At 43.1% G+C, this 21,293-nt stretch overlaps 1 protein-coding gene across 6 annotated transcripts in view; it reads right to left on the bottom strand.

Annotated features, from left to right (window-relative positions):
- The window catches only part of LOC311013136 (transcription factor COE3), a 147,610-nt gene that overhangs the window by 34,350 nt on the left and 91,967 nt on the right, over positions 1-21,293 (bottom strand). For 4 of the 6 annotated variants that reach the window (XM_084009081.1, XM_084009076.1, XM_084009078.1 and 1 more), the window contains 2 exons: positions 19,351-19,484; positions 17,705-17,831 (listed from right to left, as the gene is read on the bottom strand). In XM_084009081.1, coding sequence (XP_083865207.1) covers positions 17,705-17,831; positions 19,351-19,484 — 261 coding nt within the window. The remainder of the gene's footprint in view (positions 1-17,704; positions 17,832-19,350; positions 19,485-21,293) is intronic. The other 2 variants (XM_084009077.1, XM_084009079.1) reach the window with 1 other exon arrangement.

Raw genomic sequence — 21,293 nt, 5'->3', positions numbered from 1 at the left:
TATCAAACCCAAGACGCCATGGTTGGGCTTAAAATAACGACGTACAGTTACTCTCTAAACACAAATGACAGTAAAACAGTACATAAAGCGGTGTTTGGTGCTATATGGAACCCATCTTTCAAGGTGCTACGTCACCTTAGTCAAATGGCACCATTCCAGTTGGTTCTCCACCTTAGTGTAGTCTAGTTTACTGGGGAAAGAACACGAAGGGGGAGAACTTCTCAAGAACTAATTCACTTTACATGGGGATTGTTTTCGTGCTGAGCGACACCAACAATACATGCATGAAACCAATGTGTTGTATTTGTGACTAGTTCACGATCTGCCACGAGACGGGGCTGAAACTTAAGCGTGAGGAAAGAAAGGCCTCGGGCAGGAGGAGATCTGTTCAGTCGGTCGTCATCGTCAGAGGAAGAGGAGATCGCAGATGGAGACAGAAACAAAGACAGAGGCTTTTAATGAACCTCTGGACAGATCCGACTCCCATCCCTCCCTCTGCAGAAATTAAGCCCATTACTTCCTCTTATTAAAATCTCGCCGCACTTTGACCCCAGCGCCCCATTGGCTGCCTGCAGGGCCCAGTACTCCCTCCCAGCCAATCGATACCGGCTGCCTCCCTGCAAAGAGCTCGAGTAATTGGAGAGCGGCGGCTGGCAGCGCGAACCCTGACCCCCCTCCCCCCCCTCCCCCCCACGCATTACACCGCCCATATGAAGACAGATTGCCTGATTTAGTGTAAACATATGCTGCAATTCCAGGCATCAGTGCCACTTTCTCCATCGTAATTTGTATTGATTTTTCTCTATTTCTCTTTTTTTCTGAGCAGCCGTCGTTTTCTCCCTCTGTCTGACGTTTTTTTTTATAAATCAGAAAAGGGAGGAGAGGGAGATAATTCAGAGGTGAGAGGAGAGGAGGGGGATTCTTTACACATTTAATCAAGTATTTATTGCTCTCTCTCTCTCTCTCCGTTTGTTTTTTTTTCTCTCTTTCTCCTCACTGTGAAAGTGATCAAACGGTTGGTTGGCGTCCTGCTGATCGGAGCGCTCTGTTATTAGGCGACTAAGTGACTGAGGAGAGGAAGGGGGGTGGGGGGGAGACGGGAGAAGAAAGGGGAGGTGGGTTACATGTTAAACTAATTTCTTGACTGTGGATTTGCAGCATCAGAGGAGACGAGCAGACGCGAACAGCAGGTCAGAGCTGTGAATATTTACACATTTATGAGCCGAGGCGTTCACTTCCTCCAGCTACTAAAATTATGTGTGAAAACATCTGCAGACTGATTAATGATCGAAAAGGTCCTGTTTGATTAATAACGTTCAAATAATCAGAATGGCTGGTTTTCAAAGAAGCTTTAACAGTCAAATAAAAGCCAGTGTCATATATATAAAATATATTTTTACATACTGTAAAATGAAACCAGACGGCAATATAAAATAATGCGATGAGAAGACGGTAAAATGAAATAATATGAGTAAGAATTCAGTGTACATAAAACTGTACAGACAGCAGAAGACTGTAGTACTGAGAGTAGTGTAGTTGTAGTAAGAGTACCGGTTACAAGGCCACAGCATGTATTTTAGATCATCAGTTTGGACAGTTTGGAGTTTGGGTATTTTATCATTATTTGGAGATCATATTCTCATTATTAAGTAGACTATCATTACTGGAATCAGTCAATAAAATACACATCATGTGTCATTTTTAAATTGTAGAAAAAAATACTCCCTTTTAAAAGCCCCCAAATCCCTGAATGAACACAGTGTACATTCTAGTTGTAGTCATAAGATTAGTAGTAATAGCATTAGTAGTCGTAATAGTCGTGATAAAGATACTTTCAGGGAGTGAGCACCACTTCCAATGGTTTTCCATATAAAGTATCAGTAGTAGTAGTAATAGAATTATTTACAGTTGTACTTTCAGTAATAGAACAATGTGTAGATATAGAAGTACTTGCAGTAATAGTAGCATACTGTTGTAAAAAATCTAAAGAAGCTACTAGTACTATTAATAAAGTACTACGTAGCATTTTTGTGTCATGTTTGTAAGCATGATCTAACTGTTCTTTCAAAATAAAAGCAGGTTGAACATTTTGACACAGACCCAAAGATCTGGCCACTTTCCCAGGAGGCATTGCTGTCCAAACCCATTAACAAAAGGCCTTGCTGACCAATCACATCATCATCTCAAAGTCTGTTCCCATGGTAACACCTGGCTTCTCTCACACAAAAAACAGGCCACCTGAAAAGTGTCAGAGGTCAAATCAGGGTTGCAACAACGTCACCAGAGCGTCAGAGTGAGACGAGACAGACCTGAAAGCAACAACACATCAAAACCTGAACCCAGATACCCTGAAATATTTACTTTGTGCTGAAAAAGATATCACCAACCGATACTAAAAACAATGCCGACTTCAAGCCTGAAAACTTCACAGAGAAACATTACAAAGATTCTTCACTTTATTTCTACATTTCTGAACTGTAACTGAAGCCACAGCACCAAGTGTTTCTAGCTGTGATGTACACTGCATTGTGGGACAACCCTTGTTGCCAATGGTTTCAAAATCAAGTAGAAAAAGTCCCACAAGGAACAATACTAGGTCCCCTGGAATAACCTTCAATCGTCCCATTCTGTGTGTATTATGGCCATTCCAGTGAACCAGCATGCACAAGAGCAGGTCCTGGCCAAACCAAATGGAACAGGGCCATACATTATGTTATTAATTACACTGTTTTTACCTACAATGAAAAGTCAAAATGACTGCTGAGAAACAGGCCCAATGTGTGCACAATTTAATTTTTCTTGCGTACAATGGTGAAAATCTGTCATACAGTTTTATCCCAGGAAAATCGCCATAGACACCCAGTTTGTAAGACTGAAATAATATAAAAATCCTAAAACTTTCATGATCAACTGTCATGGTAGTTGATTTAACAGACATTATTTACAGTCCACAAGACCAGGTACTATGGCAGTATCCCTCCTGAGCTGCTTGCTGAATATATCCTGCCCACTTTGCCCAGTTGGCAACCAGCTTTGGTGTTGTGGTGCTCACCAATGTTAGCAGTTAATTTGGTGCATACATATCTTGATAACATGGAGAGATGATGGTGATACAGTTGCTTTAAAATGTAAATGGACAGAATATGTGTTTCGTGTCATAAATCTGTTTAGAGTGTGAGCCTGAGCCCCAGGTGAGGCTCACCTGTTCTGACAGAGAATCAGAGATGAAGTGAGGATGAAACCCTTCCTCACTCTGTTCAGTCTGTGATAATTTGTGTTTTGGTGCTGCAGATGCCGGCTGATAACAGATCAGAGGATCAGAGGTCTGGAGGGAGGATGCTGGATTACTAGAACATCTCTGCAGGCTCATTACCCCGCTCACATCAGCTCCCACAATTCCACAGGCCTCCATGCTTCAGAGGAGCATGTATACATCCACTAAGCCTCTGTTTACATCCTCCTCCTCACAACTGTTTACATTTATTTATCGCTCGCTATTTTTCATTTGCTGGTTCTCACCGCCGTCGGGCCTCTCTGAGTGGGAATTTCTACACCGCTGCTTTGTACATATTTACCAGCCGGAGATGAAATATGCACTTTGGGGGGATCCCTGCTCACCTTTACCTTTTTTTGTTTCGCGGTGATGGCCTTGTCGAAGGCGCAGTCATGTCCCCCGATGAGCCGCAGATAAGACTTTTTGTGCAGCAGCTCTGCATGGCTTCCTCCTGAATTACACTTATCATTTCAAATAGACTCCATATTCCATATGAAACAGGCGGCTGAGTGGCGACTCCCCCGACACGTCTCCATCCCACACCAGCATGTACTGCAATTTCCCATCTCCCCCGGCTGTATGATTGATGCAGGTCGGAGCGCCGTTTGGCCTCGCTGCCCACAGATCGCCACTGTTGATGATTCCTCACTTCCTTCGTCGTTGGGGGGGGGGGGGGGGTTGACAGACAGCACAACATGCTGGGGCCTTAAGTGGACAGGCTGATTTGTTTTGTTGCTTGTCAAGTGGCCAACTGGCGTCAGCCGAGGCTGTTGACAAGCAGCCATAACACCCTGGATGCATCCGTTCACCGGCTTATTGATCTCCTGCTTTATTCCTCCAACTTTGAATTCATCACTCAGTCATCAGAGAAAGAAGGCTGATGCAAACAACAACAAGAGATGCTACGTTTGGTTTGTCAATCTGCAGATTTACCTCGACCTTCAGCAAACAGGACATTTAAAGAAACAATCTTATTCTCTATTTCTCCTTGTCAACAAATCTCATGTTCATCCGTCTCTCATTGCTGTCTGACTTCCTGTCTGTGGCTCATTACTTCCTCCTGAAGACGGCAATCTTTAAAACACACATATAGTTTCAGCAGGGGACTATTTTAAGCTGCGGATTAATCCGCATTTGGAGCTGCAGTGAATATGTGGGATTGAGTCAGAATAAACTACAGTGTGTGTTCATGGGGATGTCGAAACACGTCAGCCAGTACAACTTGTTGGAACATAGTTTTTAGATGAGCTGGCCGGCTGCTCGTCCAACGGCTTATCTGATATATTATGAAGAGTTATTGCTCATTGTTGATTTCCGCTTGTAACAATGTTCATTTAAAGTGTCCTCATAGAAAAGGTTTAGGCAGCAAATCTAGTTTGGTTGAGGAAAAAGATTGTGATTCGGATGGGATGTAACGTACAGAAGTAACACATGAATCAATGTTGTGAGAGCAGCCTGGTGGTTTTAGACCTGTCCCCCATACTTCCTCTCTACGCTGTCTTTGTCTCCCTTTAAACTTCTTTGTTCACTATTATGTGAAAGTGAATGAAAACCTTTATAAAGCTACGAACAGTTATGAGACAACGTTCACGTTTCTTGGCTGTTCCAGAAATTGATGTGTGTACATGGAAATGAATGGTTTCACTCAGCATGACTTTCAAACTAATGTTCTTAATTGCCAGTCGGGACGAATTAACGCTACAAAGTGAAAGTTTGGGCAAAAAACACCTCTTCATCACTTAAAAACACTTTTGGACAGGCGGAGTCTTGTGGCTGAAAGTCCTGTATTGTGTCCACTGTGAGAAAGGATCCTAATTAACTTTCCATTGCCTTTGTTTTACTGCTGAGAGACAGAATGGATACTTGAAGAACCTAATTGTGTCTCAATCACTGCTGAAACCAAACATCCTCTCTCTGCCTGAGAGATCTAAAGAAGATTTATCTCTTCATATCTCATATGAGTGAGCAGTAATGATGGAGTGAGAGCTGGACGGTGCCCGTCCAGAGAGATTAAACCTGCAGCTCCTCGTGATGACGTGTTGAGAGATTTGAGTGACAGCTGCTAGATAATCCCAGAACTACAGGTAACGTCGCCTGGTTCTGCTCCTCTCTGACTGTCGTTGGGGGAACACTGTCTCCATAGAGCCACTGGAACCAGGATGAACATCTCGCCGCCTGTCGTCCTGCGGCTCCCGAGACTAGAGTGACAGAAGAACACCCACTCCCCTTCTGCTTCCTCCTCGGAGAGGCGCCGCCGACGCAACGACCTCAGTGATTAGAGCGAACATCCGCCCAGATCCAGCATGTTAATCAGTGAATAATTACCTCCTCCTGATTAGAGCCCAGCCACGAGGAGAGTGCCTCAAAGAAATAGGCCCCCCACCTGAGAAGTTATTATTTTCTGGAGTCGCGGCCCAAAATGCCCCTGCAGAAACAGCTAATTACCCGACATTAGTTCCCCACAAGTCCCCGTCCTCCTAAGTGGAACGGTGCAGCAGTGCTCTTTGATATATGAAATGTGGTGCGTCTCTGCCGAGAGTGGAAGGAAATCCCCCGGCGGAGAACACACTTCTGCTGTCTATTAAAAGACGAGACAAGAGATCAAACGAAAGCAGTTGGAGTTGTTTCGTTAGCGGCGTGTGATGATGGCGAGAGACGGCGGCGACGTCTCGCTGCATCACGCGTCAGGTTCGCCGTGTTCGGCTGGGTCGAGGTCGACACGGGTCGGCATGTGAAGAGGAGCTGAACCTCGTCTGTCTTTGTGGTTTCTGCTGTTTATTATCTGATCTTTACTGATGCTTCTTCATCAGTACAATATTATTGTTTTTATTGTTATTACTATTTATGATGAATAATTATTAATTATTCAGCAGCTTCTTCTGGCTTCCTGAACATGATACAACTTCACATTTAGAAATACTAGAAATCATAAAAGTAGCTTTACGAGGTTGTAACTTTTAAAACAGTGTTATCACCAGCTATTTAAGAGTACACGTTTATATTCCAGCAGTGGAAAAGGAAAGGAGGAACCCGTTAGAATACACAAGTAAAACATACCAAACCAAAGCAAGAAACATTAAAAAATAATAAGATATAATAATACTGACTTATTTTTATATATTAAGAATTTGGAAAATTAATAAAAGACTAATGTAAATGTGGTTTATTATCTTTCAAAAGGTATCAACTGTCCATTAATGACCATCATCATGACTTAACGTTTAGCTCCAATTTCATCGTAATTTGTTTTTAATTAATAATAATAATTATTGTTATTATTATTATTATTGTTATTATTATTATTATTATTATTATTATTATTATTATTATTATTATTATTATTATTATTATTATTGTACCTCTGAAAACAAACCCCGGGCCCATCAGTCTTTAAGGCTTCAGATCTGTCTGTCAATCACAGTTTAAAGTTCATGAAATTTCTATGAGCATCGATTGCAGCAGGGAGGTGGGGGAGACCAGTGGGGGGAGGTGGTGGAGGAGGAGGGGGGTAGGTGGAGGAGGTGGGGGAGGAGGAGGGGGAGGAGGTGGAGGAGGAGGATGGCGGAGTGGAGGAGGTGGTGGAGGAGGAGGAGGATGGCGGAGTGGAGGAGGTGGTGGAGGAGGAGGAGGATGGCGGGGTGGAAGAGGTGGTGGAGAAGGTGGTGGAGGAGGAGGAGGAGGAGGAGGAGGTTGAGGATGGTGTTAGTGACTCCACTGATTGATGGCGTGTCTTGCTCCTCCTCTCTGCTGTGAACACGCTGACATGCTGCGAGGCGTTCGTGTGAAAGCGAAGCAGCAACAACACAGGTGTGACCGACGGTGGGTTCAAACGCAGGTGTGACGCCTTAAAACTCACAGGTAACGTCGTCAAAAAGTTTCTTTGAGAACACGTGTGGGTGTTCTCACAGATGTTACCTTTCACCACGGCAGAGCGAGGAAGAGGACGCTTTGACATCGTTTATAGAACCTGAGTTTAGAAAGGTGAGACTCCCGAATCATTATTACAATCCTGCTGTTCACTGGCTTTTCTTTTCAACGTTCCCGTGTTGATCGGCTGCCATGCCTGACTCCTTTAAACCCAGTTTGAAGACATGAATACTCTGCTTTGAATTATCATTTGTGTAACCATAAAACAAGTTCAATGACCCCCTAAAAACTCTGCTTTCTCTGTTTGTGTAAAACAGTTTTCAAATTAGATTTTGAAACACAAACTGCAATTAAACACAACAAGTGCTCACATGAAATCATGCAATAACCCTTGAATAATCAACTTATTTAAAGACTTAAGACTATTTTAAGGCAATGTGCTCATTTTGGGCCTAAAACACGACCGATATTAACATCTGGTGCATTAATGAAGTTATTAAAGGCACTAAAGTTACTTAAAGCAGGGAAATAAATGAGCACTCAAAGTATTTATTTAAGTGAATAGTTTCCCATCAGCACCTCAGTATGAAAACATCACACCACATCTGGAAATGAACAATGAACACTCTCTTGCTTTCGAGGCAAACAGCAGATCTAGAAAAGTGAAGTTGCTGTTTTTCAGACTGAAACGTGTCGATTTGAAGCCAATAAAAGGGTGCAGCGTTCTCCGTCCGTGAGTGGAACCATAAAACATGAAACATGATGAGTGTTTCTTTGTCGTATAGAAGCGGATCCTGAGACAGTTAATGATAATTGCCTCCATGTGTTACTGTGACAGTAATTAAACAATAAAAATTCAGAAGTTAATTAGTGAACGCAGCTTCACAATAGAGAGGGAGGGGGAGGGGAGAGAGAGAAAGAGAGAGAAAGAGACAGAGAGAGAGGGAGGAAACTTCTTCTTCTCCTACAGGAATCTTTACGGCGGCTCAGATTGGAGGTTTAACTTTGGGCTCTCGGTTACATGTTCACAAGACCTTTAGCAGACCTTTATGGAACAATCTGCTAATGCCTTCCATGTGTGTGTGTGTGTGTGTGTGTGTGTGTGTGTGTGTGTGTGTGTGTGTGTGTGTGTGTGTGTGTGTGTGTGTGTCGCGGTGGTGGTGGAAGAACAAAACGTACAAAGTGCTTCATTGTACTTCCTGAGAGCGTCGAAGCCGAGCAGTAAAATATAAAACGTGTTCAGCGTTTAATTTCATGCTGTGATTCTTGGCAAACAATCAAAAGAACATTATTAGCGTTTACATTGTTTACTGACTGACAACTTTAAATACTCTTAATATAACTGTGAATGACGTGAAGGACCACAGAGCAGAGTCTTTTTGAGTCTTTTGCATCTTTGTGGTCATTTGGTGAACTAAATGTTTGTGTTACATGTTTTTACAACCGTTTGTGGTCATTTTGTATTTTTTGTGTACATTATGCATCTTTCTTTGCCCTTTCTCTGTCCTTGTCATGGTGCATCTTTGTGTGGTTATTGCCTCTGCCAGGGAGGTTGTGTATCCATGTATGGTTTGTTGGTTTTCTTTGTAAGCAGGGTCACAGAAAAACTATCGTCCTGATTGAAGGATGGAACCTGGGTGGAAGAAGATCCGGTTTAATTCAGGACACTGTGAGCGAGGCCATGGCCTCGGCCTGTACTCTCCAAGGAACCTTCTAGTTTTACATATTTTTGTGGTCGTTTTGCAACCGTTTTCTGGAAATTGTGTGCTTTAATGTATCTTTTGCATCATTTTATGGTAATTTTGCCTTTTGCTGCATCCTTTCCCTTTTGTAGTCATTTTTAGTCTGTGCGGTTTTTCTTCTTCTTGTGGTTATTTCCTTCACCGAGGAGGTTATGTTTTCTGTTTTTTCAAAAGGATTACAGAAAAAGAAACTCTGAAAGTCGGTGAAAGGCTGTAGCCTGGGCCGAGGAAGAATTATGTGCTCCCAAAGAAACTCGGTGGACCTAAAAACGAGCTTCACTTGGATGTTGACTGTCATGCAGCAGACAGACCTAAAGCCACTTAAAGAGTCCTGAGGGGAAGAGTGGCATTTTTCAAAGATGTGCAGAGTCAACTCAACTCCAGCTCTTTGGTCGACTGCCCAGCGTCAGCAGCTTTCAGCCTCCTTTGAGTGTGAAACATTCAGAGCAGGTAGAGTTGTGGTAAAAACCTCTTTTAGAACATTTAATGCCAGAAATATGAATTAATTAAGTAGATATTTGCTTTGTTTTCTTGCAGAATTCTGCGTAGTTTATACCTTAAACTGTATTCAGATGAATCAAATTCATTTGAGAAAATTAAATCACTGCTTACATTTTACAGCCTGTCACAATGTTGCCACAATTAAATAACCAACTGCACTAGTAGATAACCCTTGACCTCTGACCTCCCAGGGAACAGGAAGAAGAAAAGGATGAAACCGACAATAAGAATACCGGGCATCAAATCAGCAGAAATTTTGAGTTTCCCCCCCAAGACAAAGCACTAAATCCACTTTAGATCTTTTATCAAAACAATTAGACGTTCAAGTGGAGTGTATTTCTAGAGCTCCTTAATCTCAGTGACGGTCCCAGAGGGATCTGAACACCCACACTGCACCACTACTGACTCCATATACCATGAAGAAGAGAGAGGAAGAGAGAGGAAGAGAGAGGAAGAGAGAGGAAGAGAGCGGCGACGCACACACTCTCAGACAATAGAACAAAATGTGTGAAATAATTAAGAAAAACAACACATTTCACAGCTGAGGTGAGGAATGTTTAAGCCACCTACTTAGAAAGCAGACTTTAAATAAAGTGACCTTTGACCTCCATCAGAGCTCTATCTGTATATTTAAGAATATTTCCCTGCAGGAGCCAAAAGATCTCATTATCTCAGTCCGACCTCCTTCCTCCCGGTGCTGTGTGGTGCAGCAGCTACATGTGCATCCATTAACATGTTCCACATCCACGATCCTCCGAGGCCTCATTTCAAACCCAGAGGTAGAAAGAAAATCTACTCACATGCTTGGAAACAGCTTCTTTTCCCTGCTTCACCAACTGCAGACACGAGGTTTCTAATGCAGGAGTGAACTCTAGTCAGCACTAGAAAACTACAGAACCCAGCAGGTGTGATTTATTGTTTCTTCACGTTAGTAATTAGCTGGTGTTCGTAACTCCGAACACTTTCCAGCTGAGACGATGAGCCCCACCCCGCCCACACTGGAGACCCCCAGAGGCACAAAACCGCGTGTCACTTTGTGTCGCTTTGTGTCGCTTTATAGGAATTTTGCATCTCTTTGTGGTCATTTTGCATCATTTCGTGTCTCTCTGCGGTTGTTTTGAATTGTGTTGTCTTTCTATGGTCGTTTAGCTCCATCCTTTGTCTGCCTCTCCCTGGTCCTATTGTGCTTTGTGTCTCTGTGGTGGTTTAGCGTCTCATGCAGGGATGTAAACATAGGCAGTGCAAACAGCGTGTTTGACTTGGGGCCCCCAACAATGTGTTGGCAAATCTTTTTTTTTTTTTTTTTTTTTTTTCGTTTTAATAATGAAATTATTTGCTTTTTCAACACAAACTATAAAAAATGATACAAATGATTTAATAATGCTTTATTTTGTTATTTTCATATTCCAATATGAAATGATGATTGCAGATGATTGCTGGGTAATATGGATGTTGTTGTATATACATTACATCACTAATCTCATGGTTTTCAGTTTTTTTTTGTGGATGTGTTGCTTTATTTTTAGTATTTTGTGTTGTTTTTAGTCTTTTTTGTCCCAGCAGGTGTCAGAAGGGAGATGGTTTCACTTAACTGCCCCTCAGATTAGGTTATAGCTTTTTAGTTATTAACAAATCATCTTGTGAATTTATTGTATCATTATTAATTGTTACCTTGGCAACAACTACACCTCCCCGGGTGCCTGCTTTGGTCTCTTAGTCCCTAACGAGACACCAGCGTACTGCAACTGTTTGTTTCTCGGTTCAGTGGTTTTCCCAGTTCAGCGTAGACGGATGGGACTGGTCCAGACCCCCATCAACAGTTTTGGGGTGAACTGGAGCACCGACTGTGATCCAACCATCGCTGCTGGACCTCACCGATGTTCTCAGCCGGTGGGCTGTTGAGGCGTCCACACACTTTTGGCCACATGTGATGTTTGAATACTCGCAGAGATCTGACATGATGTCATCCGTCTTTACTATCTACTCACAATTCAGCCACACCTCCTCTCTGGAGGGGTTCAGGCATGTCGAGGCCTGCCAGAGGCAACCCCCTGGAGGACCCCCCCACCCCACCCCCACCCCCCACCCCACACACACACACACACACACACACACACACACACATCAGTGCATCTTGAACACAAGCTGAAAGCCAGGCCTCCTTCAGGGAGAGCAGAACCATCATTTTGGGGTAAATTATGAAGAGTAATGCTCCATGTTCTCCACATTATTTATATGAAACTCAGTGAACAGGCAGCGCTGCAGAGGAACCAAACATCTGAGTGCACCAGTTAAAGTTTCACACAGATAAACTCCAGTGAGGCTTAGACTGGGAACAGACTGGGAACAGAAACAGAGTCCGCATCAATAATCTGCTGCAAACATGATCTCCATATTAGGAATCAATATTTTCCCTTCTGTCTGTTTTCTAAACCAGGAACCACACCGTCTTTCCTCCTCCTCCTGCTCCTCCTCTTCTTTCCTCATAAACACACTCCTCTTTCCTTTTCTCCCCACCACCTCCTCTCTTTTCTCCTCTCTCTTTCACTTGAATCTGTCTTTATCATCTTAATATCTTCCTCTCTATCTCTTCCTCTATTCTCTCCTCATCCTGCCCTTTTTGTCATCTGAATCTCTGACTTCCATCATCTCAGTTTCTCTCCCTCTCCCCCATTCTCCCTCTCTGGGACTGCAGATCCCCTGGTGCAGCTGCAGGAGGCGGGGGGAGGTGTTCGGGGTTGAAATTAATGAGAGGAGCCTGGAGGTATTGACTTTCCTGGGAAAACACAGCTCTCTAAAAATCAGTGGCCAAGCGCCGCAATAACTCAGCACCCATCGATCCCACAATACCACCCCCCTCCTCACCCCTAACCCCCTACCTCACCCATCCTTCCCCCCACGCGGGCAGCATTGATCCGTGCATTACAAGCTCCGAGGCCGGCGGTGTGGACCCAGTACCCGGTTCATTCAAGCTGAGCAAGGTGATGAGACCTGCACAACCACAAAAACCTCCAAAAACTACAAATCTGCACAACCACAAAACTACAAAACTGGAGAACCACTACAAAAACCTGAGTATCAGAAAAAAACTAAAAGTATAAACCTGCACAATTAAGAAACTACAAAAATACATTGTCAAAGTGAATACAGGTAAATTTACAAAACTACAGATGAGACGAAACAAACGTTTGTCCAAACAAAAAGCTGTAAAACTACACAGGCAAACAACAACAACATAATCCACCAAAAACCAAACACATCTTGCAAAAACAAACAGCAGTAGCAGTAAAAAACTACAAGCTGCATGTAACATTAGGTTCATTTGAGTCTTTTCAGAGACAGTTGTGTTTGCATGGACAGAAACCAGCAGCAGGAGTAAGAAGAGTAACTAACTGAGCATGAGTACTGTGCGTATTGTAGAAGCATGTACTTCTTCTAAGTTCTAATGTGTCTCCGCTGCAGATCAGTACAGACAGACTGATCTCAGGTGCACGACTCACAAAAACTCCTCTCAGCCTTCTTGTCATTCTGCTGACGCTTCCTTGCCTTTGGCCAATTTTTCAGAGCGAAGCCAGCGGATCAAATCGTGAAGCTGCTTTAAGCTACAGAGAGGAAGAGAGCAGGGGATTCTGGGAAAACACTCGACTCTTACTGCTAGTCACTTCACCTTCGGCTGCACCTGCAGCTGCACCTCCACTGGAGGAGACATATAACTACTGCAACAGACACTGGAAATCCTTCCAGGTCCTTATGACCTCATCAAGAACCTCTGGAAACTCTTCAAGGCTACTGTAACCTCCTTAAAAAATACGGTAACCTGCTCAAGGACCACTGGAAACTCCTTAAGGGCCCCTGGGAACTCTTCAAGGGCCTTAGAAGGTCATTAAGAACCTCTGGAAACCTTAAAAACATCCATACCCTGCTCAAGGAACACTGGAAACTCCTCAGGACACCTACAAACTCCTGAAGAACTACTAGAACCCATGCAAAGACCACTAGAACCTCATCGAGGCCTTGATCACACTGTGACGCATCGCTACTCAAACAGCATGGTGCTCCTACGGGGCTACGTGCTCAACCGGGCGATCAAATGTGATTAACGTGGGGGGAAGTAGTGGATTAGTATTTCATCAACCTTTAGTCTGTGTCCTACTGTTCCTCCACATCTACCGCCATCAACACAGGTTGACCAGTAGAGCCACTCTGCTTCTTCTGCTGAATCGAATTTTAAATTTTAAATGCATCTCAAAACTGTGCCATGGGTTTCATACCATAGGAATAACATGGTTGTGCTGCTTATGCATTTCTGTTTCTGTTCTAATGTGAGCTTCTAACGTAGAGCTCTGGGGGACCACAGACCGCTACCATATGTTTGTATCTCCATTTCTGATTCAGTGACGACAGAAGGAGAATGTCAACGCTGACAGGCTCAGGTCAAAAGCAACAAATTACAGAACCATGGAAAAACTACCAACCTGTACACCCAAGAAACAAAACAAAACTACCAACCTGTACACCCAAGAAACATAACAAAACTACCAACCTGTACAACCAAGAAACAAAACAAAACTACCAACCTGTACACCCAAGAAACATAACAAAACTACCAACCTGTACAACCAAGAAACAAAACAAAACTACCAACCTGTACACCCAAGAAACATAACAAAACTACCAACCTGTACACCCAAGAAACATAACACAACTACCAACCTGTACACCCAAGAAACAAAACAAAAACTACCAACCTGTACACCCAAGAAACATAACAAAACTACCAACCTGTACACCCAAGAAACAAAACAAAAACTACCAACCTGTACACCCAAGAAACATAACAAAACTACCAACGTGTACAACCAAGAAACATAACAAAACTACCAACCTGTACAACCAAGAAACATAACAAAACTACCAACCTGTACACCCAAGAAACATAACACAACTACCAACCTGTACAACCAAGAAACAAAACAAAAACTACCAACCTGTACACCCAAGAAACATAACAAAACTACCAACCTGTACAACCAAGAAACATAACAAAACTACCAACCTGTACACCCAAGAAACATAACAAAACTACCAACGTGTACAACCAAGAAACATAACAAAACTACCAACCTGTACACCCAAGAAACATAACAAAACTACCAACCTGTACACCCAAGAAACAAAACAAAACTACCAACCTGTACAACCAAGAAACATAACAAAACTACCAACCTGTACACCCAAGAAACATAACAAAACTACCAACCTGTACAACCAAGAAACATAACAAAACTACCAACCTGTACAACCAAGAAACAAAACAAAACTACCAACCTGTACAACCAAGAAACATAACAAAACTACCAACGTGTATAAATAAGAACCACAAAAAAACATAAACCTGTCCAACTAAGAAATTACTAAAATAAAATATAAAATATGGGATGATAAAACTACACAACTACATGGTTAAAAGTTATAAATAAGCTTCATTGAAGTTCTTCTCGGCTTTAATAGTAACTATATCAATGGAAATAAATGTAATATTACACATGTGAAATAATTTGATTGAAATGATTCAAACCTCCACAGTGTTACGTGACAGAGGAGAACACTTGAATGTCAAATGTGTTTTCCAGTCCAGTAAAGCATCAGTGAACTTGGATCCTTCTTGAATGTAAAGGTGTTTTCCCCAATAAAACATTGTTGTGGTGTGCAGGCGGACCGGCAGCCTGGACTCTGATGAAGCAGAGATGAGTAAAGACCAACTCCTGGAGGGAATGACATCAGCGTTCTCTTCTCCTCGTCAATTATCCACAGCTCGCCTGTTTAGTATTTAAAAGCTCGGCTCATCTCACATTCATGAACACAACACACTGCTGGCAACGGCGAGCGCCGCGCTCTGCAGACGCACGCCGAGGCCGACTCACCACCGGAAAACATGGATGTGTAAATCAGATGAACTGGCGATGTGTGCACACAATATGGCCGCCTCGCTGGCAGGAGGAGCGGGGAGAAGACTTGGGAGAATTACAAGAAACTGTACGACATTATGATGCAGCCACCTGTCGGGCTTCAGACGCACGATGCCTTCAGGGACGCGCAGCTTTTTGTTGTTTCCTATCAATCAAACTGGAGTCAGATGTTCACGTTTCTTCATTGGATTTGAGGAAAGTCGGGGTTTTAAAACCGTTTTCTACTGCAAAACCTGTGTGTTACATTACTGCTGATCAGTTTCTATCATGATGGACTGATTTTATTTTTGGAGTTGGTATCAGAACATATTTCAGAATCTTTTCATACTATAATGTATAAGACATATAATATTTGTATATGTTATTTGTCATTTGAACAAGAAGCATTTATTGTTGTAACACACAGTTTTATACTTGAGATTGATATCAACGCATTTTTAATTACATTAAAACAATATCTTTACCTTGTTATAGCATTGAAGTATAATCAAATATACAGTATTTTAATTGTACTTGTAAACTCTTATTTCTTTATTTGCTTTTTTCACAACATTTTAAATTAATAAATGATAAATGTTCTATTAAATCAACTTGTAGAGTGTTGAAACCTGCTGAGAGATCCTTTGTCATATTTAACAGCAATAAATACTGAAAAATCTGTTTACTGTCATTCTGTCCTGATATGAAAGCAAAGTTACGGAAGCCCGGAAGGACAAATGGATTCAAACCTATGAATGAATTGTTTCTTTTATTCCTCCGTTTTTTGTACCTTATTCTGAATTGTTTTAGAGAACCAGACCAAAATCATTTTCCAATATTTTTTTCATTTTCCTTTTGAGAATTCACACATTCTGCAGGATGTCTGGGCCTGCATCCTAAAAGCAAACAATGGTTTGTGACGGTATAAATATAAATAAATGTGTGGTTTGGATTTAAAGGACTGGTTCCTTTCAGCATGTTTCAGAGGAGAACTCACTCCACCGGACACTCCGATAACAACAGGCTCCATTCACAACACACCTCCGTATGAAAGCAAAGCTCGGAGCTCTTGTCAGTCCTATCTGTAAATGGAATCACAGATTAGCATTGCAAAAGGAGGTGGCGGCCGGTCCATTGTGAGGGATCGCGTCCCTCCTCTGCACCGCGCCGCCGTCAGCGGAGGCGCCGCCTCCAACAAAGACCAGAGCGAAAGGAAGGAAGCGGTGATAAACTGCTGTTAAACAGAACTCCGGAACACGCTAGCCTCTTTCACAGCCGGACGCAATGACATTTACTTATCGCACTAAACAGCCTTCAATCTGACCTTTCCGTTACTTTGAATGACATCTGGATATTCTGACGGAATAATCAGGACAGTAAAGGCACCAAGAGAGAGATAAGGAGTCTTCGGACGACTCTGGACAGCAGACATTGAGTCTGAAGGACGACGAGCCGGAGAGAAGGGGAGGATTGACACACCGGGGAAAATGTTTACTTCACTCTCAGTGTGTTGAAAACAGTTTACAGCGAATAAGAAAGCTGATCCGGGTCGGTTAAACCAGGCCTCAGTCCCAAAAACCTTAAACCTTCAGTTTAAGCTCTTCTTCAAGCCCACAGACTTTCAATGCAACACTAAACTGTCATAAACATGCTGTTTGTTCACTAGAGGTAGAGGTTTCCGTTTCAGGCTGCATTGTGGGAAAAAATCATGTGCAAGGCAGAATATAGTCATCCAATGCCACGGCACAGAAACACAGTTCTTTCTAACTGAAAGTGGAACATGTAAGAGCTTTAGGTGCAGAGGATGGTGACCAATGAAACCTTACATTTATTATAATACATCAGTTTCCCCCTTTGTAAGGAATTCATTTTTAATTTTCCTTCATACTCCAAAAAACCTCAAAAAACATTTTCTTTAATAGGTAAAAATATTTGATGGTAATTAATAAGTTATCAGACTCCTCCTTTAAACAACTGTTTGATTTGTGATCAGTAAGAAAAGCCTCTAAAGAACCAAAATACTTCATATCATGGCTCTAAAAACACCAAATCAATGAGAGAATTGTGATCAGTAAACTTGTGTCTTTAACACAGTGAGAGGCAGGTAACAGGGAGTCCAACGTTAATTCTCCCAAACAAGTCCAGAAGAGACAGTCTGATGAACGCATGAGGACATTCCTGACAATCACAGTCCAACATGATTTAGCTGGATTCACAAAGACCTACGAGGCCGAAAGATACTCGTATCATCATGGCTAACGTCGGACGAGTATTAGGTATTCAAACGCTGACATCACATCCAATCATCCCCCCAGTGATGATCACAGGACCTTACATCACGACAGCTGGGTTTTTTATTCCTCAGGTCTTACCGGTGTAGACGAAGCGCCCCGGCGCTCCTTTGCAGAACTGTTTGGATTTGTAGGACAGCGTGACCTCCACGACCCCGGGGATGTGACGAGGGGGAGTCTGGACCCGGATGGCGTGAGGGGTGATCAGCTGGAAGATGAAAATCAATACAAAGAGGATCAAAACAAGTGTTGAAGCTGGCAGCTGTTTCTCTGTTTTCACTGGTGAAGAAAGAAAAAGAACAGTAACTGAAACCAAGTTATTTAATAAAGATCAACAGCAGCATTCAAAAGCTGATGACTTCACCACCAAGTCATGGACTCACACTTCTCTCCAGCTGTGTTCACACTGCGAGCTATAAGCAGCACGTTATTTCATACCAAAGCTGTTGATACGGAGCTACAAACTGACACTTAATGCTGTGTGATGTCGGGCCTTCAGGTGGGTTTCACCTCAGGTTCACATGAGACTGGAACAGCAGTCTCCTGGGTGAAAGTCCTGTGTTTATTTGACCCATCCTCCTCCCCTCCCTCCCTGTGTGGACTATATCTCTCTTTAGACTACATCTGTTGATCTGCCCATAATGCTGCATCACTTAGAAACACTCAAACGCTAAACGAGACGCCGAGGAGCACTGTCCAGGCTCATTATTTGACTCTTGGCACCGAGAAAGGCTTGACCAACCAGATCTTGTTGTTTAACCTTCTCTCCCTCCTCCACTACGTCTAATAATGTTAGAATAACGTAGTCTTGCTGCTCCCAGTGCTCCTTGGGATTTGACGGCTGTTTCCTTTCTTTGAGTGTGAACATAGCGTGAACATACGCTTCAAATCAACTCTATTGATATTTACACTTTGACTCCAGCGGACGCTTTAGGCTGACGTTGAACTGTGATTCGTGTCCGACATACAGGCCGAGGCTGCTAATCATACGACGCTGCTATTTTATCAGGCCTAAAAGGGCATCCTGCAGCATTTCTTTCAGTAACAAACTTTCTGCTGAAAACAGTCCGACTCTCTGCCTCCAATCTGGGTCAGCATGGCGCGCAGTCTGCGTTCAGAGGGATTCTGGGCTTTGGAGTCCGTCTGCTCGCCGCCAGACGACACTGATCAAAGTGAGGATCTCCGTCAGCGGCGTGTGATGTGAAGCAAACAGCGTGTGGAGATATTATATATCTTCCCTCCTTCCCCCGCCAGGTGTTCTGCTCTTCTGGACCTGCTTCAATATTTCATGGCGTGCCGTATGCGCGGCTCCTCCTGCACCCCGACGCGCACTAAATCTACATATATTTGGGGCATGCAGACCTGGCAGAGCTGTACGGATACAGATGCAGGTGTTTCTACCAGTGTGTGTGTGTGTGTGTGTGTCTGTGGATGATGAAGAAGATGGAGAACATGATGTACAGTATGTGCAGCTGCTCTCAGAGCAGCGACTTGCTGCCAAATATTGTTTTTTTCTGTTTCTGCTGCTTCTGTTTGATTTCGTCTGATAAATTAAATGCAAACATTGCAACACAGATCTGACTGGCGAGTTCACAGCTGGACTTAATTCCACCGACTCAAGCTCTTTCAGAGCCAAACATCACAGTCAGGAGTCAGTCGAGCAAAGGAGCAAGAGCGGCTTTGCCAAGATCTTATGAAAAAGTGAAATCAAGCGAAAGTGGTCTCACCTCGCTCCAGACCAGCATGGTGCCGAAGACGACCTGCAGGCCGTCAAAGAAGTTGTCCCCGATGAGGATGACGGTGGCCCCTCCGGTCGTCCAGCCCTCGCTCGGGCTGATGGCTTTGATGCAGGGCGTGGCTGCTTCGGAAACACAGGCAACAGCAACATGCACGGTACAGTTAGAAAAATGATTTCAAAACTAAATCATCTCACAAAGTGTGTGTTCAACTGATAAAGTCCCACCATTAGAATACTGAGGATGATTGAAGAGTTTGTTTCAGGTTTCAGATCACTTTAACACCTACAATAGTTTTGTTCCCGTTAGCAAACCGCTGTTCAGTTTAAAGACTTAGTCCCAGGTTAATCTGGAGGCTCAGTTTAACACAGTTTGTCATGTTTAGTTTCCAAATCACTGAAGAGAATGTGTGTGACTTCTCGATCATCAGTTTCAGAACACATCTTTAACAAAGCTGCAGCTAATTACTGAATTCACAGAGAGCTTTCAGGCAGATTTCTGATCCACCAGCAGCCTGTCAGTCCACCACTAATACATGCAAAATGATTGGTTTTTCCAATACCACAGAGATCAATAAGGGGCTCCACATAACAGCGTCTCCGTGATGACTAGACTGTTGTCCAGTCGAGTCAGAGAGTCGGACAGACTCAGAGCGGCAAGGAAATAAGACCAGGCTCCGCAACGTTTACAACCTTTTCCCGGACCGAGAGACATTTTATTGGGAGGATGATTTGATATTCCAGTCAGAGTTTCCTTTTGTTTACTATGTGATCTGATCTATAGCTACATTCAAAGACTCTATTAAACATTAGGGTTACACATTTCACCATTATTAATGGAGTAATGTTCTTCCACAAGTTACTGGCAGAACAAGCTCATGGAGGGAATGTTTTAATTGAGAAGCAAATAGTTGTATTTTCATGTGCACTAGATCGAAAAAGACTTTTACTAGAGTCCTGTTTGGTTTTCTGCCCAATTTATACAGTATGTTTGGATCGTTCTATCTCAGAATGTGCAAAATTCACATTATTTCCTGCAATGAATGCAGTGAGATGAACCAAGTGAAAACATTACCGTATTAGATAAAATAGATGTTGACAAACTACCTAACTTGCAGTTGAAAAAAGGTAATAAATCCCAATGTTATCACAATATTCAGAGGTTAAAATGGCAATGAATCGCATGGTGAGATTATCACATGGTGAGGTCTCTGGTGATTCCCACGCCGACGTACAAGTCGTGAAGTGTGACTGGTATCTTTCTGAAAGGTTCATGTTCTCATAGATAATGTTACGTGATTGAACTCAGTCCCGTCCTGATATTTAGCTGGAAGTTAAAAGACCAAACTAACAGCTAATGCGAAGGATCCTTGCGGCCCCCCCTTTGGTTCCATCAACTTTTGAAAGTCACTCAGAGTTTCCAGATGAAAGAAAACCCTGAACCCTGCAGCAGCAGAGGGTCGAGGCTTTTCCCGCCCCGAGGAGTTGATTGTCATCTCCTTATTAATTTCCCCCTTTTGTCACAGCAGTAAACAAACAGTTTGACGGGTCTGAGGGGGCCGGTGGTGTTGATGGAAACAAACGCAGCACAAAGGCGAGGAGCAGGCGGTGGAAAGTTTTATCGAGGACACGGGGGGGTTGAGGGTTGGTGACAAAGGCGGGAGCAGATGTTGGGGCTTTTTATCGGCTCTGGAAACATCCCAGTCTGGATGAGATGAAAGGCCGCAAGCTTTCCTCCGTGGGCTGAGATACGGGCCGTCTGGTAAACAACGGGCCGCTTTTGGCCCCTGTAGGACACCGTACAGTACGCCTGGTACCCTCGGAGCAGAAACGCGCCTCTACATGAATGTTTAAGTCCGGATTTGTGTCCCAAGGTGGTATCACAGGTGAGGACAGCTTCATGTGAATGACACATACGTGTCAAATAGCATTTGT

The sequence above is a fragment of the Eutrigla gurnardus genome (assembly GCF_963514095.1).
Source record: "Eutrigla gurnardus genome assembly, chromosome: 5".
Taxonomy (NCBI): domain Eukaryota; kingdom Metazoa; phylum Chordata; class Actinopteri; order Perciformes; family Triglidae; genus Eutrigla; species Eutrigla gurnardus.
The sequence above is the reverse complement of the archived record's forward strand: the minus strand, read 5'-3'. Positions and strand labels throughout refer to the sequence as shown.